This window comes from Heterocephalus glaber, unplaced genomic scaffold (genome assembly GCF_053883595.1).
Source record: "Heterocephalus glaber isolate CG9 unplaced genomic scaffold, H.glaber_assembly_v1.0 deba00001428, whole genome shotgun sequence".
In the NCBI taxonomy this organism is placed as follows: domain Eukaryota; kingdom Metazoa; phylum Chordata; class Mammalia; order Rodentia; family Bathyergidae; genus Heterocephalus; species Heterocephalus glaber.
The window spans coordinates 5,646,903-5,671,623 of record NW_028258293.1 but is presented as its reverse complement, the minus strand read 5'-3'; the positions used below and the strand labels follow the sequence as shown (position 1 = coordinate 5,671,623).

The window sequence follows — 24,721 nt, the reverse complement described above, 5'->3', positions numbered from 1 at the left end:
ATGTCTGTCACTAGGTTTGAGCTGTCCCAGAGTAGCACAGAAGCACTCACAGACAGCAGGGGACAAACGAGGCTGGCTGTCTCCCAGGGAGGATTTGGACCCTGGGATCTGAGTTTGATATACTGCTGTATTTGCGTGTCTCAGCGGAGAACTCTTCTTACACCACATCGAGAATACAGTTTGCTAGAACTAAAGTATACCACCCACTAAAATCTTGGGAAGCTGCTGCAGATTGTGGGGGCTTGGTCATAGGCTGCCTTTCTTATTTCCCAAGGACACCAAAATCCCTGGAGCTAAGACCCTAACCCTAACAGGACAGCCACCAACATGGTACAAACGCCATCCTCTCCCCAGCCCCAGAAGACTCATCAGGAAGAGCTTCGTGACAGCCAGGGAGCTGCAGACACCCAGCTACATGAGCTGGCTCAGCAGGATGGGGAGCCCTATGGTACATACATAAATAAACAGAATCTAAAGACTTTCTGAAATACATACACATAGGTAGGCAGGTGACGATTTTGTTAGATTGGGAAAATTATAATGCTTTAAATGTTTCTAAAATATTGCTCTATTACCTTTCCAAATAAATGTTCGTTTTGATTCACATGCTACACAGTCATCTAACCAACATCTGCTTGAGAACATATCATTCATTAGCTTGCCAGTCGAGCACAGTGAGGTCCCAGGGACAGCAGGAACCCAGCTTGTCCTTTTACCCCTATACAAATTAATCAATTAGTATAATAAAACTAGTTATTTCAGATAACTGGAGAAAAAAATGAAATTTACATGGATTTTCAAAATTTGAACTTTTAAAATTGTATTTTAACAGACTATTTCTGAATCTGCTTCATTTTTAAAGTTCATTTTGTGAGCCTTGAATTTAGAGAAGAGTTAATGTCACCTTAAAGAGTCAGTTTTGATGGATGCTGTGACACATCGTAGCTCATGAACATCTCTTTGTTTTTTGTTTCTTGGTTTTTGTTGTTGTTGTTGTTGTTGTTGTTGTTGTTGCTGTTTTGGTACCGGGCATCGAACTCAGGACCTTGCACTTGCTGGGCAGGTGGCAGAACCACTGAGCTAAATTCCTGGCCCTGTTTTTTGCTTCTAAAATGACTCTGCTGAAGTCAGATACAGGAGGATTTGGTCTTGTTTAAATTCTATCGAAGACTTCCTGGCAAAGACAAATAGCCTTTCCAGTTGGGAGGAGAGGGGAAGGAAAGGCCATGGATCAGGCTGGGAAGCTGAGAACGGTGAGGGAGCGCAGGGTCCTTACCTTCCAGTTCACAAACGGGAACACGAGTCCCAGGGAGAACAAGCCCAGCATCGGTCCCCCACACATGCCGTGGATGCTGAGGGAAGCCTGCAGGACAAAGCGACCCATGAGTCTCCTCTCACTGCCTCTGGGCCCCCGGGACCGACCCACTGTGGACCTAGGGTGACAACAAGCCCTTGTCCTCAGCACACCATTTATCAGCTCCCTGCTTTCCGTGAGCCAGCTGTGGGTCCAGTAGTAACAATTGTGTAAAAGAAAGAAAGCCTATACACTCACACCTGTGCCTGTGTATGTGTACAGGGGTGTGTGTGTGTGCGCGTGTTTGTAAAGGGGAAACAGGCGAATTGGATTTCACTCAAGATGGAATTAACTGACTTGTCTTTTTTTTACCTTAGCAAAAAGGGATTTTTGGCTGGGGATACAGCTCAGTGGTAGAGTCCAGGCTTAGAATGCAGAAGACCTTGGGTTTGATCACTAACATCACCAAAAAAAAAGAGAAGATGTTTTTAAATATACTGTACTAAATGAATACATCTTTAGCTTGCATTTCTCATTTCACACAGTATCAGTGGCTTTAATTTAGCTTGAACAATCTGAACACTTCGAAGATAATAACTGTCTATTACCAAACCCTGGCCATCACATCCACAAAACCCCAGGATGCTGGGCGGGGGGCTGGGGTGGGAGGGTGGCACAGTGGGAGCACCAGCAGACACCTCGTGTCCCATTCTTTCTCTCATGCTTTCGTTCCATCTTTTTGGGAAACTGAGAAAGTTGGAGAAACACATTTCCATACCTCTCAGCCTCTAAGTTATTCCATTGCCTTCTGAGTCTTGGAAAATACACATGCATAGATACACATACAGATAAGCATGTGTGCATACACACACACACTACTCTCGGTGTCTCCTATGCCTTCCCGTCATTCTGGTCAGAACACTTGCCCTCTAATTATCACCTGCCACGCATCACTAGGACCTGGTAAACGTTCTATTAGTCACTCAAATTCATTCGAGTAGGCTTCTTTCTGTACACAAATATACAAGGCTAGGGGTCCTCTAGTCCCCTCCAGCTGTTGTATAAGTGCTTTGGTCTAGAAATATGGGCACCACTGCATTGTCATGATTGTTAATTTTCAGGTTAAATTTATGGAACTCAGTGCCTCTGATCTGCCTTTGACATGACAGATGTAGGTGAGATTCAAGGTTTCCTTTCCCCAGCTTTGACCCTAATATTCTTGGCATTTCCTCTGCTGTTTGATGATAACATTAATTCATAATTCCTGTGGTTGCTGAATTTGGAATTTATAAGCTATTATATAGGCAAGTCAATAGAATAGTAGAATAGTAAACATATTTATCTCCCCTTATGGGAAAAAAAATTGATGCACTCTTACAAGGTTGTTAAGCAGAAGGCTTCAGGGGTGAATGAAAAGCCTGTACATGATTTCAGGGAAAAAAGAATACAAGCGTTTCTGCATTTAAATACGTGTGTATACACACACATATTCAAATATATTATATATATATATATTTCTGTAGTATAGAAAAAAACATTTTGACTTTACCCTTTTCATGCCATTTTCACATTTATTTGGAGGAAGACTTAAAGCTCAGCTAAGTGAGCTTCCTCCTCAAAGTTCACCTCCCATCGGTGATATTCCTACAAACAGGCAGAGCTGAAACACACGTCTGGCGTTTGTTCGTTGGGCTGTGTTGGAGCTTGAGCACCACTATGACCACTGCTGCCTGTGCCTCCATTTCTCATTACAAGGGGGCACTGCAGTACCTTCATGAGGGTTTGGTTTGGATCGGGTGAGTTTGGTTGTTTTCTGGTGAATTTTCAGTGTAGAATCCAAGAAAAGGCACAAGGTAACGCCTGACCCTGGAGCTCAGGAGAGCCCTGCTCTCTTTCTGTACTCCTGCTGCTGCCTCCCCTGCTCCTGAGCACTGATGCCTGAGCCATGCACTCTGATTGCTGGAATGTGCTGAGATCTAAGAAGTGCTCTCTAAGGGATAAAGACATGTCTTGAAGTCCCCACAGACCTGAAAGGAGCCAGCTGGTAGCACTCAGGACAGCAGCGTCTCGGGAAGAATGACTTCCCGAGGAAGCCCTGCTGATCACTGGTTCACAGGAGTGCAGGCTGCTGTCTGATGCCACCCTCCCACCCTGCCCAGGAAGGGTCCGCGGTCACAGAGTCGGATGAGGCAGGCGTGCTCACTGCTGACTCCCCAGAGCCTGCAACGGGCTGGCGTGTGCTGTGCACCCGTGAGGGGGTGCAGCGTGCAGCGTGATTCAGAGTCTGTGACCACGGAAAGTGGCTCCCTGAGCGCAGGAACACCACGTGGGTTGTTCTCTGGAACAGATTTGACAAATTCTTAAGGTAAAGCATTAGCTTAGCGCTGCAGAAACAACACAAAATGAACCCCAAACCCCACAAACCCACGCCGTAAGCATAGGACCGTTTGGGGGAGCATGAGATGCAACCTGGCTTTCTCTACTCCTCAAGCTGTGGGGGTGGGATTCATTTTTTTTTTTTCCACATGGAAAATCGGAGTGCGAGGATTGATTCATGAACGTTAATAGGGCAAAGCTGTTTGGAAAATGAAATAGGCAGATTGCAGGTGTCTTTCTGTACCCAGCAAAGTCAGATGAGCTCGGAGAAATGAGTGGACTCTCAGAGGTGGAATCACATCGGGTTCTTTCTCTTGCATGCCAGCGTCTTCTGCACTGTATGAACTGTGTGGCACAGGTTTTATTCAATCAAGAAAGGGGCGCCGGATCCTCCCTGAATCAGCACAAGGAGGTGAGTGCTCCCCGCACGCCCCCACCTGATGAAGCAGTGTCCCTCCAGTCCTCTCCCCATACTTGCTACAAATGCAAATATCTCTGAGTGTAACAGTTTAGTGACTCCGATTACCACCAGGGAGAAGGATGACACTCCCTTAAGAGTCGACACTAATGGCAGTGAAAAAGAGAAAGCAAGGAGACCCAAAGCATCAGAGGAAATTTGGACATACAGTCCCATAAATTGGGAAAATAAGCCTTTAAAAAGGCTCCTAAGGTCACTACAGACAAACCCAGCAAGCTGCCAGCTCCTCTGTGGGGTTGAGGAGCTTTCACAGTGCCTCAAATGCTGTGAAGAGATTATCACGTCTCTTTAATAACAAGGTAAGACCTAGCTTATTAAAGAGCATGTCAGATGTCTCATGCCAAAAGTTCTCATATAGACAAGCAAATTATCACATCACTTACCTTTCCCAGACTTGATCTTGAACTTTAAAAGGGAAATAATAAAACCTGTGTAAGCAGCCATCAGGTAGGGTCTGCTCTGAAAACTCAATGCCATTCCATGAATTCCTTGTTTGCTATTACTGGTGACCTGAAATCTATAATTACTAACATTCTATAAGTAACTGCATTGCTGTATTACTAGTAGTCAAGGAATTTATAGATTCTATTCTATAAATTGCCACTAGTATTCACTATTAGGTGATTGCTATCCACTCCGACTTGTTTCTTCAACCAAGCCACATTTGTTGAAAGCCCTATTCAATGCCAAAAATGCCTAAAAGGAGCTCAAATTTCACAAAGACGCAGAAAAGATTGACCCAGGGGGTTGAAGTAGAATGTAAAGATTTGCATAAGTGGTGATGTGTGAGTCGGAGAATCAGGGACCCGGAGGGTGGGGTGGAGCCTGAGCCACCCAGAGGGTGGCTGAGCAGGTGTCCTCATTGCTCCCTGCAATCAGCTGCAAGTGGCGGTGTTTAAGGGACATCCCTGGGGCTCCTTCTGATGCTGACATTATACGGAGCTGGGAGTTGGATGTAAGAGAAGCAGGTCAGATTGGATAACAAGAGGCGGGGCGGATCCTGGTTCTGCTACTCTTCGATTATGGGCCTGGGTGACAATTTTTAGTTTCTTCATCTACACATTGGTGCATCAGTTATACCTTTTCTTACAGAAGAGATGAAGACTAACCAGGTAGTACATCTAAGCCTGTACCTAAGCACACAAAGACAGCGTACTTGCAAATGGCTCTTATTTTCTTCTATTTTGAATGGTTTTCCTAGGATTTAAAGGGCTTCTAATTTTAGCATGATGTACTTCGTCATTATCCCATTAGTAGCTTTAATGGTTTCTGAAAGCCATTTTGTTGAAATTTAACATGTTTGTCTCGTTTGGACCCAGTAGGCATGAATGGGGGCACTGGGGCTTGGAGACGGAGACCACACATGAGACGAGAGGGAGGAAAACGACGTGTGACCCTGTGACTTTTCGCTCCCATTTTACCTGTACGACACCCCCTAGGAGGGAGGCTGCCACGGCCATGGAGGTGCACAGAATGCCGAACAGGAGACCTGGAAGACAGAAGATACGTGAGCTTACATCTCCCCTGAGGACTGACTTGGAGGCATCCGCTGAGCCCCAAGCAGAACTGTGCCTCATCCCAAGCGACAGCAGTGGGGAGCCAGCTCAGTGTGCTGCCATCTCAAGCTCGTGAGGGCCACTTAGGACATCTCTCCAGCAAGCACATGCCCTCAGGTCAGGGAAAAGGAACAGGACCTTCTTTCCAAGGCTTCAGAAGAAACTTGTCACATGGATGCAACAGGAAAATGTGGAAAGGAACCAAGGCACCAAGCAAATCCAGGCTGAACAAGTGGGAGTTCATTCCAGGTCAACAGCCCACCAGCTACAAGGGGAAGGAAGCTACTAACCTCCTTGGAATTCAGCCAGATTTTCACCTTGAAATTTCTAAATAACATTCTACACATTCTCCTCATAGGTTTGCAAACCTGGAAAGCTTTGCTGGTTTTTCCCTTTAGTGTTCTATTCATTAGTGTCCTTAGTTATACCACATAACGATGGCTTTGTTCACCATGGGCACTTCAGTTATTACATTCAACGAGCTTAAGAGCTCACTTAATGAGGCAGTGTATATTTTTAGTCATTTTTAAAGATGATTTCTGCTTTTCAGTGATCTCTTAAAACTATCATTGACTTCTATACATCTTTGTTTCAAAGTCATTTTAGAAGTACATCTAAGTACATCTTGAATTGCCATATTAACCACAAACTAAGAAGGGAGAGGCAGACAAGGATGTGGAGACAGAGAGAGACACAGTGACAGAAATGGACAGAAACCTGCTTTGTCCATTCTCTCTGAACTCCACACCAGCTAAATGCCCGGCTCAGGTTCCAGTGTGATGACTGGATCAGCTGTATTGAATTCTGACCAAACACTGGAGCCTAACCAGACATCAGTGCTATTAAGTTAGAACTTGATTCCTACCCCAAGGAGCTCCTGTTCTAACAAAGGACTACACACCGTCAATTAGCTCATCCTACAATCTCCCCGAATCACTCTAACCAGATGAGTGCCTGCCACTGTGTGCCAGGTATTTGGTGTTTCTGTATTATTATTTCATTTCCAGTTTAGCATATGTTAACTGATCAGATATTTACTGTGATAAACTCACTCTTGAAATCAGGCTAGCAACTTTTGATGCCACATTTTCTAACTTCTCGATCAGCAAAAGAAAAAAAGGATGCTCACAGTAGCACCATAAACCAAGTATGACCAACAAACACCTGTCAAAATTCCAACATGGTTCCCTTCATCTTTAAATGCATGGGTCAGGCTGAAGGAAACAGCATTTTCCCTGAAGCTGCATTGCTTCGTGTAAAGGGAATGTCTGCCTGAAGAAAGGAAGAAAAGAGGTTTTCTCTTTCTTGCTGTCTGTCCTCTTGCTGGACCAGCAATTATCTGTTCAAATGAGATTCTAGTGCAGTCTTCCTTCAATTTAGGCTTCCTGCTATTTTGTACTGATAAAGAATTGATTTCAGCAGTCTGAAAAGGTGGGGCTTTGGGGAAAATTGGGAGTTTTGTGGTTCTAGATGTCCCCCAAGAGACTCCGGCAGTCATAGAGTGGACCATTGGAAGGGAATTGCCTTATGGGGCTGATAGCTGTTATTAGGGAGTCATTAGGGAGTGAGGCCTGGTGGGAAGGTGGCCCCTGGGGCAGGGCCTAAAGGGTTCTGCTCCCTCCGTGGCTCTTCCCTTGACCACTCTCCTTCCCCAGGCCCCCCTGCCATGCCACCGTGCCTGTGCCTCAGAGCCTGAAACCTCTACAAACTGTGAGCCAAAATAAACTTTCTCTTTTACGTTGTGGGTGTCAGGTATTGTGTCCCAGCAATGAGAAAAGTGACAAAGACAAGGTTCTGTTGAGACCCAGGGTGTATCTCCCCACAAACAGAAAGAAAAATGGGAAAGAAAAACTCCCTCCTCCCACCTGCCATTAGTGCGAATTCAGATTGTGAGTAGAGAAAAGCAATTATCAGCTAATTGGTGCAAGTTAGCAGCTCTGTGGCTGGCATCCCTTGATCCTTTTCTACCTATATTCCATGAGAAAATGAGGCCAAGAAGGGAATGAATGTATTAGTCTAAAAGCTCAAATAAAGAGTCTAATTTCTGGGAATAATTCAATAAAGAACCAGGATAAAAAACACCATTTAAATTTGGCAATTTCAGCATGATGGAAGGATACCTGAGCTCAATGAAACAAGGAATTATAAGTTAAGGGAAAATAAATGTGATTTTTTTAAAAGCAAGAGAGACTGTAACAACACAAAGTTTAGATGATGGTGTCTCCAGGTGTGGTAAGAAATCCCTACAAGGAAATTAAAAACCATGATGTTTCGAGAAATTTCACTTCTAGCATTTTACCAGAAAGCAATGAAAATATGTTCACAAAAAGACTTGCACAAGTCTTCATAATGACCTCAAACTGAAACTGCATAGGTCCCTCAATAGAAGTACAGCTGGCTTCTCATACCCAGGGTTCCACATCCACAGCTTCAACCAACTATGGACTGAAGATATTTTTAAAAATGTATCTGTACAGGACATGTACAGACTTCTATCTTATTCTTATGCCCTAAAGAACACAGAACAGCTATTGACCCAGTGTGGACATTGTATTATGCATTACAAGTAATCTTCAGATAATTGAAAGTATATTATAGGATTCCAGAGGTTGTATGCAAATACTACTCCATTTTATACAAGGAACTTGGGTGTCCTTGGACTTTGATATCCACAGTGTACCTTGGAACTAATACCTTGTGGATACTGAGGATTGGCTATAGATAAATAGAAAAACACAAACAGAGCTTGTAGCTCCCTGATGTCCTCATATTTGGGATATCCATATATGGCGTAATAAGCCGTAAAAAGGAAAGATCTGGATATGGAAAGCAACATGTATAATATAAATCTCAAAAACATTGTGCTGTGAAATGAGTCCTTTTTTTTTTACAAAGAAAGAATGGGTACTATGTGATTCCACGTGTATGAAATTTGAGTATAGGTGAAATTAGTCTATAATGGAAAAGAACATACTGCTTCCAGACAGCAATGGGAGGAGACAATTCACAGAAATGGCGCAGGAGTTTCAGGTGACAGCAATGTGTTATATCTGGAAACATAGTTGGATTACATAGGTAAAATCATTTGACGAAATGAGCAAAGCTACACTTAGCATTTGTTCATTTCGTGCTAGGTGACATTTTTTTTAAATTCCTATAAACAACTTGAAATCAATACTGAATTTTGTCAACAATTTGCATGCTAAAATGATCAGGGGAAATGTGGAGATTTCTGCAATTACTTTTAAATGATTCCAAAGTGTGACGGGTTAAAGGGTGGACAGAGAGCTGGATGCATGGATTAAAAGCAAGTGTAGGAAGCCGCCAGTGGGGAATACTTGTGTGAGATATATGCGTTCATGGGGAGGTCTTTTGAACTTGGCCATCTAGTTAATTTTTAAAATAAAATATAAAGAACAAAACATAATAGCTGAAGTAAAATTATTATTATTAAGAGATTTAGATTTTTATTTCAAAATAACCCTGAGAAAAGCATACGTTCTTTAAGTGCATAGGGAAAAATAATGTCATCACAAAAGAGAAAGAGAAAGTGGAGGATGTATACCACAAGCAACTTATATTAGAAGAAAAATAAAAAACAAGAGGAATCCTAGCTACTAGGGAGTTGACAACAGCACTGTGAGTTTGAGACCAGACTAGACAACATAATGGGACCCCGTCTCTAAACAAACAAATAAATAAATAAATGTAAATAATGATACAACTATTAATATTTACCTCCAATAACCATGCTTCCTATAAAAATCAATTTAAATTTTGTGAATCAATAGGAGTTAAGGAAATGACAAAAAAGCTTCCCTCTATTGCTAATAAAAGATATTATGGGGAAAGCAATCTTATCATAATAACAAGGAAGGGAGGAGGAGGAAAGAAAGAGGGAGGAGGAGAAGAGCAGAGGAAAGGAGGAGTTGAAGAAGGAAAACAGGCATTTGATCCAAATGTCAGTTAGAAAAATGTATGATTAAATGGAAAAAAATAGTGCTACTGCTGAGCAGAAAGCGCGCAAGCCTGTCCACTCTTTCCAAGTCCGTTTTTAAGTCTAAGGTGGTGCCGTGGAAAGGGAAGGGACGCAGCAGACAGGTCACATGCACTACATTGTTTTATAGTTAATTTAGAAGGGTGACTAGGCACAGAGAGCCAAAGAATTATTTATAAGTGAAGATATCAATAGAAAGAATTTGAATTTTTAAACTAAAAGTGGTAAGTTGGTCTACCAGATAGCTTAAAATACTACAGAACTATAATATGAAACAATGGCGCTAGTCCTGAAATTGATAAATAATTTAAGGAAAATATACAACAGAACAAAGATCTTTATATTTTGTATTATTATTAACAAAAATATTAAAAAACAGTGAGGAATAATGGTAAAATAGTGCTAAGAAAATTGGCATTTTAAGGGGAAAAAGCACTGAAATCTTTATCTGAAACCATAAGCAAATAATATGGATATATTGAATATTAAATATAAAATATAAAAAACTATTTGCAATGTAGGATGAATATAAGTAAACATGACTAAGACTTCAATGGAATAAATCTGTAAGTATAAATAATGAAATAGTAAAAGAAATGATACATATATTTGATAAAATATAAAATTAAAATTTCAGCATATCAAAAATACATTTTAAAAAAGTAAGCTGGGAGACATTCTGCCACAGACGTATGAAGGCCTTTATTTCTTCATATGTAAAGAAATTTTATACACAAGAAAATTTCTATTAGCCCATCAACAAATAAACAGAAAGTATAAACAGATTTGTCACAAAAATACAAATGTTACCTACCATCTGAAAAACATATAAGTGCATGATAAATCAAAAAGTAAGTTAAAAGTTTGATGTTATTTATCCATTAATTTGCATAATTTGTAAAAATCCGACTAAGTCACATAATGAAATATATCAGTGCTCCCTGCTGCCACACGTGATCTCTGATTCTCCCTGCTGGAATTCTCTTTCTTACTAAGGATTGGAAATGCCAAGGACTTGGTGCTGTTTAGCCTGAAGTTCTTCTGGAAGCTCACACTGAGGAAAAGTCATACAGATAGAGTCAAAGATTTGTGTATTTGAGTTTTTAATCACAGTGCTATGAAAAATTTTAAAAAGAACTTAAAAAGGTAACAGTAACATGAGACTAAGCAAAAAGGTTATTTCATAGAATATTATTCAATCATTCAAATACAATTATTTTCAAAGAATGCATAATAACACAGAAAAACGTTCAATATAGTTTCCCAAGGCAAAATAACCAGAAATAAAATTATATATATAATTATATATATAATTCTATTCCCAAAGTATATCTTCTCAAATTACCTGCATTTTTTATATTATGTAACCAAAGCGTGTAATTTGTTTGTACTTTAAAAAAGCACACCTTGTAAAATTACAGTTTAATATGATAAGTGCTTCAGTAATTAGAATCGTGTTATGCAAATTTATTGTTATAAAAAGCGCGATTATTCTTTGAAGAGAGATTTTCGATTATCGGGAGCTTAGTTCTAAGAAAAGAAGTTGGGTTTTATTAGCAGAGAGCGGGCCGTACTGAGCAGAGACTAATGGTCAACCCGGAGTAATGGGAAGGGCCAGACTTGACAGGTCGGGAGAGCGCGTGAGCACAGAGTGTCTGCGGAGATCAGAGTGTGCGGAGAGAAGTGATAGCTGGGGACGTGTGCGTGCAGCCCTCCTGTGACTTGGTGTGCCTCTGGACTTGTGACTGCACCCTGGAGGGCACAGGCGGGGCTCTGAGATGCTCCCCACCTACGCTTCAGCACAGCAAAGGGAAGGCTCACAGGCTGTACCTACATAAGCCTTTACTGGTCCAGGTGCTCATCTTGTCTGAAAGGCGCGGAAAGCAGCTCTTGACAAAGTCCTCAAAGGTCACAGTCGCTAAGGCATTGATGCTGGCGGCCACGGTGCTACAGGGAGGGGAGAGAAGAACTTGGTCCCAACCCTGTGAGGCTGAGCCAGCAGCCTGCCTCACTGTCCCGGGACCACCAGGGCTCTAGGCATACAGAGGAGCTGCAGGGTCACCCCGAGAGCTGGCCACTCAGGTGGCAGGCTTCTGTGCTAAGCTCTTTCCATCCTGCCACAAGCCCATGAAGAAGCTAGGCTTCATGTCTGATTCCCATTAATTCACCTTACCAAGTCTATGAGTTAGCAGGGTGCAGCAGAAGGATTGCATGTGTGTGCTCAGGGTGCAAAGGAGGCGGGAAGTAGAGACCATGAAGGAAAATAACGAGATGTTATAAAAGCATGGCAGAGGCCCAAACCAACAGTAAGAACAGTCCCCTTTGGGAGGTGACAGCTAAAGAATAGTGCATGGAACAGCCATGCAGAGTTGGGAAGATCTCAAGGGCGAAGGGAAAATTACGTGCAATGCCTAAAGATGGAGAGGAGCATGTTGCTTCTCCAGCCTGAAGCCAGCCGGGTGGGATGGAATTAGTGAGAGAGAAAGGCAAACGGGAGGGACTGGGAAGCAGCCAAACCACAACTGCATAAAAGCTCTGATGTTCCTGTCTGACTTTCCAAACAGAGTTCAGGCTTATTGGGCCTGGAACTTTCTCAGAATACCTGAAAGATGGGGCTTTCTTTGCAGAAAAGCACGACAGCTTATTTACTTCCTCCTCTAGACTAGGAAGATTTTAGATAGTAAAATACACAACTGTGTTAAATTCAAGGGGTTCAAAATCACAGCCCAACAACAATCTGCTTTAAATTGCATATTAAAACAATTATTTCTACTATCATTTTAATTGATTTTTCAATGTTTTTAAAGTACATTTACGTAAGATAATAAACATAGAAAGTATTTTTTTAAAGATGAGAACAAATCAAAATACTTACAAATATCATTATTTCAATAGAATCAAGCTTCAAAAAATCAACTTAAAAAAAATGAAGGGGAAGAAAATCTAGATGTCAGGAAAATTCTGCAAAAGAACACTAATGCACAGGTACAAACCTCTCAGAAATCAGATCATATTTTAAAGCATGGTCATTAAATTATTGGGATTGTCATAGCTATAGACCAACAGATCAAACAAATATAAAAGTGAATCCTAAAAATTTTCTCAAATGCACAGAAGCATGTAAGATGGAATCAGAGTAGCATTTCAAGTCAGTGTTGGAAAGGAGGCTCATTTAGTAAGGGGTGTGGGGCTCCCCCGGGAGTCCATCCATCTCAGCGATGCCAGGCTTGGAACTTGAGGATTTAATGTCGCCCCTACTGGGTCTTGGTCCTGCCTTGAGCCACTTATGCTGAACTGATGACATATAAGTGAAGTTTCAGTCCCTTATGCTGTGCAACAACTAGTAAGCAAGTATAAATAAAGTATTCAGTACAGAGGCTGACAGCAAGTGCTCAGGAGGTTGTTGATTATTACAGCCATCATCATCATCATCATCATCGTGTTGTCAATATACTAACCTCAGAGTTCCACTAAAAGCACAGGCTACAAAAAGTCCTGGAAGTCCTGGCATTGTGTCAAATATCTCCATGATAAAATATGGTATCAGCTAAGGAGGAAGCAGAGAAGTAGGAGAGAGAATCAATGGTTTTCTCAGCAGAATCTAAAATGTGGAGATACAACTTTAGCAACAGGAGGTACCATTTCTTATCTGTTTACTCTGAATTTAGCACTCAAAGCCTTAAAAAATGCCTAAGATGTGTCTTAGGGAATGAAGTGTTGCTCCTGTCTGTAGCCAGGTGTGTGGGGAAGGAGGTCTACAGGACGGAGCTGCAGAGCTGCAGGCCCTGGGAGAAGGGGAGGGCTGCTCCTCCCGAGCAGAGCACGTACTCTGTAGAGGGAGTTGTCAAAACCACATTTAACACAGGACGGTGAGGAGAGGCTTACGCTGTGCTGGGAAGACAAGAACACAGGGATTATGGACCGGGGGGGGGGGGCATTTATTCAACATTAGATTACAGCATAATCACAACCTTGAAGTTTGTAGAAAGAGCTATGGGCTCTAACCTACCTGCTGCTCTTCCCCACCTTGACCAGCCTTCAGGCCCAGTCTCAGAGACAAAGCTAGGTATCTTTTTCTTTCATTTCCTTTTTTTCCTTTTTTTCCTCCTTGTGATGCTGGAGATCAAACCCAGTCCCTAACGCTTGCTAGGCAGCAGCTCCCCGGCCAGCGCCCCAACCCTGGAGGTGTGCTCCTGGTCTACACACACTCCCCGGCATGGTACACAACCCGGTACAGGAAACATTGCTAAAGAGCAGAGGAAAGAAGCCAAGTCCTTGGGGTTGGAGACCTGGCTGGAGACGCAGTGGAACACGTGAGGGGCTGGACATTACCCACGGCACCCGACAACTCATACCTGGTCTGGTGCGGAGATCATGCCGGAAGTCCAAGGGTCGCAGTCTTTGAAGTGGGAATACATGATTAACCCAGAGAAGACTGCACACAGCAGAATGATCCAGAGGCCCAGCAGGTTAAAGTACAAGGCGCTGGAAAAGAGCACAGGGGAGGGGCAGCCGCGAGGCCGTATTGTAGTATGGTGAGGTCTAAGACTGAAGGCTAAGTTTTGGGGGTCCTTTTATTTAGCTTTCATGAACCATTACATTTTATACTTGCATTAGGGAAGTACATTACATTTTAGACTATTTACCAAAGCCAAGTAAAGAGATAGTTTAGATGGATTTTATTTTAAAATGGAGAGGTTTTTTTTTTTCTTTTACAGGATCTCAATATGTGTGGTAGGAGATCTATTTTCTTGGATGAAATTTCACATACCCATCACTCATATTATATAACTTGATTTCCCCTCCACTGAATTCATGAAACTGTCAAAAAGCCAGATTACATTTCAGCATCTTTTCTTCCAACGAGATAGCGAGATAATATAGAAATAGACAAGTTATGGAAATACTGCACTGTTTGGAAATTAATTCAGATGAAAGTTAAAGTTGCATTTTTAAAGGTGATAGAAAGTATTAAAAAACTTAAGATTATCCTATCCACGTGATCTGAACAATTCAGTTTTTTCTATAATACAGACATTCATATTCCAGCTGGGTGCCTGTACAATATTCTATTCCGATCTTCTATTCATCCCATCCTTTGAAAGTCAAAATCCCACACATATTCCCAACCCCAGGGAAGATTTGTGAAAGCAGATGAAGTTTAAAAAGGCCTAAAGCATGAACAGTCTCAGTGTGGAGAGGGTCTGCATGGGTCAGGAGGGTAACTCAGGGCATTTTCTTGAATCCAGTCATTGTCTGAAGGACACGGATGCGTCCATGTTCCGATGTAAGGGCAGCTGCTCATTTCAAAGGTCCCCACAGCCTCCACCCTATAGGGGTGCCTGACTTTCACAAGAACCTTAAATCAAAGTCCTCCTTTAAAAAAGAAGCGTGTTAGCTAAGTATCTCGTTGAGAAGAACTTTTATTTTACATTTTCTTTTTTTTTTTTTTTTTGGTACCGGGGATTGAACTCGGGACCTTGCACTTTCGAAGCAGGCACCGGAACCACTGAGCTAAATCCCGGCCCTTATTTTACATTTTCAAAGATTTATCATTTCAACATCTACTTTCTTGGAAGTATTCTAACAATGTTAGCCTGGAGTTTTCTTTGTTTCTTTGTTTTCGTTTGGTGGGGGTTGGGAATGAATGGCTACATGAAATGATCAATACCTATCCTGTCATTAATCATGGTTTGTTGATAATCTCAGGCAAACTTGGTTCAAGCTCTTGTTGAGGTCATCACTTAGAGAAATCTCCCTGACCAGCTTTATCTGAAACAGTCGCTTGTCAGATTTATGCAGTGGAAGGATTTTTGTCACAACAGCATTTATGGTGAGGTGCAATAGTATAATATACTCATTTGCTTATTATCTGTTTCCCAACAAGCCAACACAGTGCTATGTCTCCAGAGCATAGCATAAAACTGACAGAGAGAAGACATAAAATTAGTTCATTTTTGTGAGAAACAATGGGCTGGTTAAATGAATTAATTAATGTATGGTAGAAAATCTTTATAATGAGTGCAGTCTTTGCTGCATTTATTTTTTAAAAGAACTTTGGACTTGGAGTCAGGGCTTGATACTTATCAACTTTTTGACCTTGGACAAGTGACCTAACACCCTGATGTGCATCATCTGTGAAAAGAATATAACACCGCCCCCACACTTCCTGTTACAGGACTAATATGAGAGCTGAATGAGTTAAACTCCGTAAAATAGATGGAGGCTCATAGGCATGTGGAAGACATCCATGTATCATTTAAAATCAATGCTATACAAGAGAAACCACAAGCACTGTGAAGAGACAACCCACAGTGTGGGAAAAATCTTCACCAGCAGTCCCTCAGACAAAGGTCTACTATCTCGAATCTATAAAGAACTTAAAAAATCAGACCTCCCAAATTTAAAGACCCAATCCAAAAATGGGCATCTGAAATGAACAGACATTTCTAACACAAAGAAGTAGACATGGCAAATAAACATATGAAAAAATGTTCAACATCACTGGTCATTCGAGAGATGCAAATGAAAACAACATTGAGATTCCACTTCACCCCAGAAAGAATGGCTGCTGTCATGAAACCAACCAACAACAAATGCTGGTGGGGCTATGGGGAAAGAGGAACCCTGCTCCACTGCTGGTGGGAGTGTAGACTGGTGCAACCACTGTGGAAATCAGTATGGAGATACCTCAAAGAACTAGGACTGGAGGTCCCATTTGACCCAGCTATTCCCTTGCTGGGTATCTTCTCCAAAGAATTAAAAGAATCATACCACAGTGATATATGTGCACTCATGTTCATAGCAGCACACTTTGTAATAGCTAAAACTTGGAAACAGCCCAAATGCCTATCAACTGGAGAATGGATAAAGAAAATGTGGTTTTTGTATAAAATGGAGTACTACTCAGCCATAAAAAATGAGAAATTAGAGACATTTATTGCTAAAGGATGCACATTGAGGCCATACTCTTAAGTGAAATAAACAGGACACACATGTGTAAATACTGAATAGTTTCTCTAGCGTGAGAACCTGAAAGTGTAAATAAGGACTAAAAGGTATAATAGATAATGTGAAATAGGAAGAAAAGGGGCAAAGGGGAAGGGGAAGTGGGAGGGGTAGGGGAAAGGAAAGAAGGGAATGGGATTAATATGAGAAAATGAAAAAATGGAAACAAAGTCTTTGTAAATAGGGAGGGGTGGAGGGGTTGAAGGGAGGGCAGGGGAAGGGGGAAAAAATAAGAACCAAGAGAGTATGTAGAGGTGCATATCTCCAATGATGAATGTCATTATATTGTACACCTAAAATGTACCAATAAAAGTATGTCTAAAAAGATAGAATAAAATGAAATCAATACTATAACTTTACCAGCCTACTATGGAATACGAGAAACCAACAATGAGAGTGCACAGAGGGTTAGTAATTGCATTTTTTAAATGTTTCTCATTGAAAATAGACTTAGATTCTATGCAGAGATAATTCTCAGGTTTGTAAAGTAGGGCGCTTTATTAATGATATTTATTGGATATCTGTGTCTATCAGGCTCAGTTCTAGATGCTGGGGATACGGCAAGAACCAATACAAAAGTCAGCCCATTCTCAGACTGCAGGCGTGTGAAAACACTGAAATGAAAGTTAAATAAGATGACTTTAGATATAAGACTTACGAGGAAAATAAGCTGAGAAAAACGGAAGGGGACAAAAGTCACTGTGTGAGGATTGCTCAGTTGAGCTGGGACTTGGGCTGTGATGGGGGGCCTGCTTTCCTACAGACCCCCGACCTGCACCATCTTGGTTACACTATTACTCCCAGTAGTCCTGAAAGGTAAGCTGGGGCCTAGAAAGGAGCAAAGTCCTGTCAGTGACTTTCTAAGCGATGTTCTTCCAGGTATAAGATCTGGCCTCAGATAAAGTTGTCTTTGGTGAGGAATCAGCATTTTTCATCCTGCAATTTACTGCAAACATAGTGAGCCACTCCTGGTTTTACCAAGGGGCAACTTCATTTTGAACTTTATGGTTTTATTTCCAATAACTATGTTGCTGAATATGTTTTTCTCAAGTAGCAGAGTTAGTTTTCTTTTTCTCTAGGGTCCAAAGGAATGCTCTAGTCATATTAGATTGCCAGGTAATTAGATAATGAAAAAAGAGCAGAAGGGCTTGATCAGCGTTCTGCAGAATCTGCTAGGTGAGAGTCTACAGCAGACTCAGAGTGGCCTCCAGCTGTCCTGGGAGCATCTTTGAGGCTGCAGTTTCGTGATAAACAAATCTCACACTATTTCACCACTAGGACAGCAGGAGCACTTAACTGTACTGACCATTTTCTCCCTTGCATTGGGTTGATTAAGTCCCCTTACATCTCTCCGGGAAACCTTTCTAAAGAGTGTTTATATTTTATCTTTTCTCACTCTCCAAACATTTCAATCACAGCTCTGACCCTGACAGAAGAATGGGGGTGGCTGGAACCTGCAGTAGTAGTCCTAAATGCCTAGAAAAATGTGTACATTTTGGTCTTCACGAGTATCTCTCCTTTTCTGCCAATTTTCATACCCACTAATTACTAATATATCAATTTGCAAACTGCGAGCATCTGATGACTTTGCAGTGATGTTTTTTGCCTAAAGTAAATTAACCCATATAATAACACTTTGAGATTTATGCAGAAGAATATGTATATGCACACACACGCACACACACACACACACACTCCTCCTTAATCACGTGTGTCTGTTTGTGGATGGACACGCAAGCATGACCTCCTTAAAGCATCATTCTGTTTTGTAAGTGAGCAATAAATACTGAAGAGGCACAACACATTATTCTTGACATTGTGAAAAAGAAGAGGATAAAAAAAGACATGATTCTGACCTTTCAGACACTAATGTATTACTAGGGGAAACCTATTTACCAGAAAAATTAATGTAAATTAATAAGATTAAAATAAAACTGGGTTTACTAGCTGGGCACAGTGACACACATCCATAGTCTCAGGTGCAGGGGAGGCTGATGGGGGAAGATTCTTTGAGCCCAGAAGTTTCAAATCAACCTGGGAACCTAGAAAGATCCTATCTCAAAAATAAATAAGAAAAAATAAATGATCACACCCCCTAGATTCAACAGAGAAGTTATTTCATCAGAATATTCTCTTTATAGATATATTCAACTCCAGTTTTTCTTAAAGCCACATTTTAAATGAATTTAATTTTAAATGAACTTTAAGATCCAAGTCACATGCATTTTCAGTACCACTGTTGTTTGTCAAGTGATGTTCATGTGAGTGGAGGGTTTGTTACGATATCACTGATTGTATCAGGAATTGACTATGTCCACAGTGAGTTGACTGAATGATAAATAATCTACTCACTTCCTCTGAGTTCTGAAATATACAAACTGCAGCACTACCTTCCTCCTTTTGGTACTCAACTTGCAAAGTGCTCTGATCATTTCCAGGGAATTTTATGTTTTGTTCAGTGAAAATAAGAAATTACACGTTGGAAATATTTTAAAATCATGTTGGGGATGATGCATGGAGACTCTTTCTCCAGGAAGAGTCTAGGGTGTTCTCCCTAAGAGTGGGAGTCTGGGCCCTGGGCAGCTGCACTGGGGACCAAACATCACCTCAGGTACAGCTTTGCTTCTTCTGTCAGTTTTGTGAATGGCTACAGAATGACTTGTGGTCCCCATTGCAATGCGTGGGATGGCCTGTGGCACTTGGGAGAGGCAGCCTCAGCAGGCTTCGGAATAGTAGAGGCAGGCACAGCCCTATTATATCTTGGGTTTCATTCTTTTTTAACCTATCCCTTGAAACATTAAGGGGAAAAGTAAATTAGAATGGAGACCAAAAAATAAATAAAAATAAAAATAAAAAAAATAAAACAAAAATGGAGACCAGAGCTGCAGAATCCCTGAGCAGACAAAGCTGGTGAGGATTCATAAGAAAGGTTAATCTTGCTTGACAGACAAACATAAGTGAAGCTCAACTTGAGTTATTTCTTGCAAATGCTTACATGAAGGAAAAATAAAACCATGACTAACCATTCAGAAATTATCAACCAATGGTTATAGAATAAGAAACTTTCTTAGAGAATAGACCAAATAGGGCAGGGAAGCTGCATAACTGTAGCCAAATACTATAGCTCTACTTTCAGGTGTGAAGCTTATTTAAGTCAACTTGATTGACCTGGGAGTGACCTGAGTGTACAGCACAATTCTGCATGTGTCTAGGTGAGTCACGTAGGTGTAACCTAGGGTACATATGGTCTCTGAGCCTTTCCTCTCTGGCACCATTCCCCTACTCTGCTTCACTGCCAGCATGACATCTTTGTTCCACCACACTCTTCTATCATCATGTTTCTGCCCTGGGTCCATCCAACCACAGACTGAATCCTCTCTCAAATCAAATGTCTCATACTTTAAGTTGTGGCTGTTGGATATTGTGTCCTAGAGAGGGTAATTTTTATAATATAAAAATTCATGCTAAGTGTGGGGTTGCTTCTGGGGTTGTGCTTAGCCATGTGGTTTAGAAGTCTTTGGAAATGGTTTGAGGGAGGAGTTAGATCAAGTCTGAAGTGCGCTGCATAGTCTCAGAATGCTATGAGCAGAGCCTGCTGGGGATTCATGTCAGAGCTTAGAAAATCAGTTTGCTGATAAGAATGTGGACAGTAAAGGCCACGATTAGGAGTTAACTGGGAACAAGACAATATTGGTAAGTGGACTAGAAGCCATGCATGTTGCACTCTGGCAAAAAAAAAAAAATCTCTGTACACTTTGTCCATGTCCTAGTACTGAGAGGCTGAGTTAAGGATTATGGACCAATAGATCTGGCAGGGGAAATTTTAAGACATTTCAATTTAAGTTCTGTCATAGATAGTGTTGGCTGTTTTCAGAGAAATTTATGGTAAGAATCAAGGACAAAAAAGAGAGAAAAAGAATTTTAAAGCTTAAATTTTTGCTCAGATGAAACACATATAAAGTTGGGACTAAAAGAGGTGTGGCTGCTAAAGAAACTAGTTCCTTAAAAGGTAATCAAGTTCTTTGTAGAGGGACCAAAAAAAAAATACCCTTGAGGTCATCTCAGCAATCAATAAAACCGTACTCACCAAAGGCTAAATAAAAGGTGCAGAAGTGTCAAACTCTCATTTGAAAAGAGAGCCTCTGGGCCCCTGCTTGACAAAAGCCACCCAGAAAAAATACTGTGCCCCCAGGATTCACTTCACTGCGCTCAGCCACTGTGGGATTCAGAGACCACCACATCACGGCCCAGCTCCTGCTCCCACCAATAGCAGACCTTGCCATTGTCCACACCAGGCCAACTGCACCAGCGTGGGAAGTGCACGAGTTGTCAGCTCAGGAAGGCTTCCACCCAAGCTTCAAATTAAGGTCTGACAGTCCAGGCAAACAGCCTCTGAGAGGGAAAGGATGAAGCTGTAAAAATAAACCCAAAGGCATAGCAGAAACCCCACAAAGTAAAAATATCAGAAATATAAAACATTTGCCAAACAAAGCTACCGGGCACAGGTGGGCCTAACAAGGCCACAGGTCGAGGCAACCCCAGCCCTCTAAAACTCATATGTTTCCACTATTGTGTCTCAGATGCGAGAGGTGGAGCTACAAGATTTAATGTTGGCCCTGTTACATTTCAGCGTTGCTGTGGTCTGATTCTTTCCTATCTGCTTATTCCTTCCTTTAAAACTGGAAATGTTGGGCTGGGGATTTAGCTCAGTGGTTCTGTCACCTGTCTCATAAGTGCAAGGACCCAAGTTTGATCCCCCAAACCAAAAAAAAGGAAATGTTTACCCTGTGCCATTGTACCATTGTACCTTGGAGTTATATAACTTTCTTTTGTAATTTTACGGAAGTTCACAATTAAGAGCCTGCCTTTAGTTTCAGAAAAGACTTTGGCTCCAACTTTTAGAAAATGTTAAAATTATCCAGTCACCAGTTGATGGGCATTTGGGCTGTTTCCAAGTTTTAGCTATTACAAACCGTGCTGCTATAAACATGGGTGCACATATATTGCTGTGGTATGATTCTTTTACTTCTTTTGGGAAGATACTCAGCAGGGGAATAGCTGGGTCAAATAGCTCGCTAGATTTTTGAGATATCTCCATACTGATTTCAAATGTATCAATAAACTTAATGAATTAAAAAATGTTAAAATTGCTGAGACTTTGGAAAAGGGATTGTTACATTTTTGATTGTACGAGGGTAGACATAGCATGTTAGGCAAAATTGCAAACTTGTTACTGTCTTAATTTAGACATCAAGTATGGTTCAAAAAGATGTGTTTGGGTTTTAAGTTGACAGGGGTAAAAGGTGGTGGGTTAGCTTAGTTGTGTCAATTTGTCCAGCTTGGAAGTGGCCCACGGGATTAGTAAAGCACCCTTCTGACATGTCTGGGTGGGTCATGGAGGTGTGACTTGGGGGACTGTTACATCTGGGAGCCTTGCCTGTCTCTGAATCCTCTCAGACAGGAACTAAGATCTTTGCTATGCTTTCCCTTTCCTGCCATGATGTTTCCACCTTGGATTCAGTCAACCAGCAACCAAATCCCCTAATACCACAAGGCAAACCCTCTCCTCCTTTAAAGGGTGGGTGTTGAGTATTGTGTTCAATGATGGAAAAGCAGAAAAGCTAACATAACTTCCATGCTCATTCTGCAAAAGCCTCCTGTTGTATTTCCTGAGTAGAGCCTCCAGAATAATTTGAGTTTGAAATTCCCAAATTTGTGATCACAGTTTGCTCAAATAAACACTTTAAAATTGTATTATGCCTGTTTACCTTTTAACATATCAAAAAATAATAATTGGACCAGCTAGAAACTAGGTGCATCTCATCACGGAAACTTTGAGCAAAACCATATTTATCTCTGAATCATAAGCCATAGCACTGAATTTAGCCTAGTGATTTTGCAGTAAATAGAGGAAGCAAGTAAATGACAGCTACAGTAGGCAGACCTCAGTTCAAACCCAGCTCTGCTAGTCCCTTGCGGAAATGGAATTAGTATTGCTTAACTCAAAAAATTGTTGAAAGGGTTAAATAAATCTTCCCATTTCTTTCTGTTTTGTATACATGTACATCCACAGGAAGCAGATAGTAAAAACTCAATAAGGTAAAGAAAACAAAACTTTTTCTTGATCCGTAACTTACAGCTTAGCATGCTTTTCTGTTTTGCAAGAGATGCACCTCTGGATGGTTGATTGATTAACTCCATAGATGCCAAGCCATGTAAAAGTTCCTCCAACAGAGATGGTCCAAAAAGTATGCCTCCGGAGAGGATCTACATCGAAACTATGAGAAAGAGAAAGCACAGATGTCCCTTTGAAGCCCAGATGTTATTTTAGTTGATGAGAACATATATTTTAAATCTTCATAAAGTGTAAAAAGTAGCATTGGACGTACTCAACTATATGTAGTCGGGATCCATTTGCTGCTTGCTCTAACACATTGTGGAATCCACCAGCTTTAATGGATCCTTGAATGAGAACTGTTAAGAAGCCCACAATCATGACCATCATCTGAAAGGCATCTGTCCACACCACTGCTTTTAATCCTCCCTGAAATGAAGAGAATCATATGCATGTTTGAGATTGACGACTGCAAACATTTCATAGTTGAACAGATTTCCTAGCTGTAACCGCGCATCCATTAATTCAGTAACAGTTACAGGCCATCTTTAACTTGCTTTATCTTCTATGTTAAATATGAGAATAAAGTGGTAAGCAAAAAAGGCCTCTTCCTTAAGTTAGTAGAACTCACAATCTAATGAAAGAAGCAGATTACAGATAGCAAGGTAGCTATTAACATGAAGCTAGATTAAGCTATTTTGTGAAAAGTGCCATGGAGGACAGGTGACTAGGGAAGCATACAATAAGACATCTCAGCCTGGTTTTGAGAACACGAGTATTAAGCTAAACTAAAGAATAAGCAGAAATCTATAACATATTGAGGAAAAGACAAGATCAGACCCATACAGAGTAAGAGTCCCTGAGGAAATGAAAGAAAGTTGGAATATAATGTACAGATCCAAGGTGTGACAAACCCAGAGAGGAGGTGGCTGAACTTGTTAGAGGCCAGAGCAGACAGATTGTGACAAGGCTACTGACATGATTTCTCAAAAGCAAGGAGAGAATAGTAAAGAGAGTTATATAATGAGAGGTTTTGTGGTTCGTTTCACAGGAGTTTGATTGGTGGTTGTGTGGATAATGAATTTCAAATTGCAGAAGAAAAGGAGTCAAGAGACCAGTTGAGTTTATTTCAGTAGCTTGTGCCCATGATGATGGGAAGTTTGAAGTAGGGCAGAGATACAGGGAATCTGATGCATTTGAAAGACATTTGAGTGATAAAAATCACCAAGGCTTGCAATTCAGCTAACATAGATGATGCAGAAGTAAGAGAATTAAGGACAAGCACCTGGCTATAGCTTGTAAAATACAGATATTTTAAATGAAACAAGTGACAGTGAATACACTTTGGGAAACAGAGATGACAGCAAACTGAGAAAGAAGGAAAAACTAGGAAGGAATGTTAGATTACAGATTTATGAGGAAGGAGTTTTTGAGGTACAGGGTGATCAAATAGTGGGGTGAAGAAACCAGTTTCCTGGATATGAAGATAATAGTAGAACTCAGGATAGAGAGATTAGGGAAGAGGTCAGAGCAGTGGTTGTCAAATCTGGCTTCTCATTAGAGCCACCTGAGGAAGTTAAAAGAAAACTAAGCAATGTCCAAATCCCATCCCTGGGGATTCTAAATCAATTGCTCTCCCAAAATGTTTCCCCAGTGCAGAATTCTAGTGGAGAACATGTTGACCAGGAGAAGGACGGAGGAAGAGAGACTGCAATGTTGTTCCATGGATAGAAGCCCTGAGGGACATAGCGAGGGCGGGATAACCAAATAGGGAAAGATTAAATGAAGTGACGTATAAAAAAAACGCATTTTGAAAGCTCAGAAGCACTAGGCAAATGGAAGATGTGATATTTTTAACATTGAAAAATAGAATTACCATCCCCCGTTACTCCTCCAA

The 24,721-nt window shown here is 41.1% G+C and overlaps 1 protein-coding gene across 3 annotated transcripts in view; it reads right to left on the bottom strand.

The window, feature by feature from the left end:
- The window catches only part of Slc5a12 (solute carrier family 5 member 12), a 54,668-nt gene that overhangs the window by 11,066 nt on the left and 18,881 nt on the right, over window positions 1-24,721 (bottom strand). For all 3 annotated transcript variants that reach the window (XM_087211520.1, XM_087211521.1, XM_004851574.3), the window contains 7 exons: window positions 23,099-23,253; window positions 22,847-22,987; window positions 14,057-14,186; window positions 13,160-13,248; window positions 11,536-11,648; window positions 5,570-5,637; window positions 1,277-1,363 (listed from right to left, as the gene is read on the bottom strand). In XM_087211520.1, the coding sequence (XP_087067646.1) occupies window positions 1,277-1,363; window positions 5,570-5,637; window positions 11,536-11,648; window positions 13,160-13,248; window positions 14,057-14,186; window positions 22,847-22,987; window positions 23,099-23,253 (783 nt within the window). The remainder of the gene's footprint in view (window positions 1-1,276; window positions 1,364-5,569; window positions 5,638-11,535; window positions 11,649-13,159; window positions 13,249-14,056; window positions 14,187-22,846; window positions 22,988-23,098; window positions 23,254-24,721) is intronic.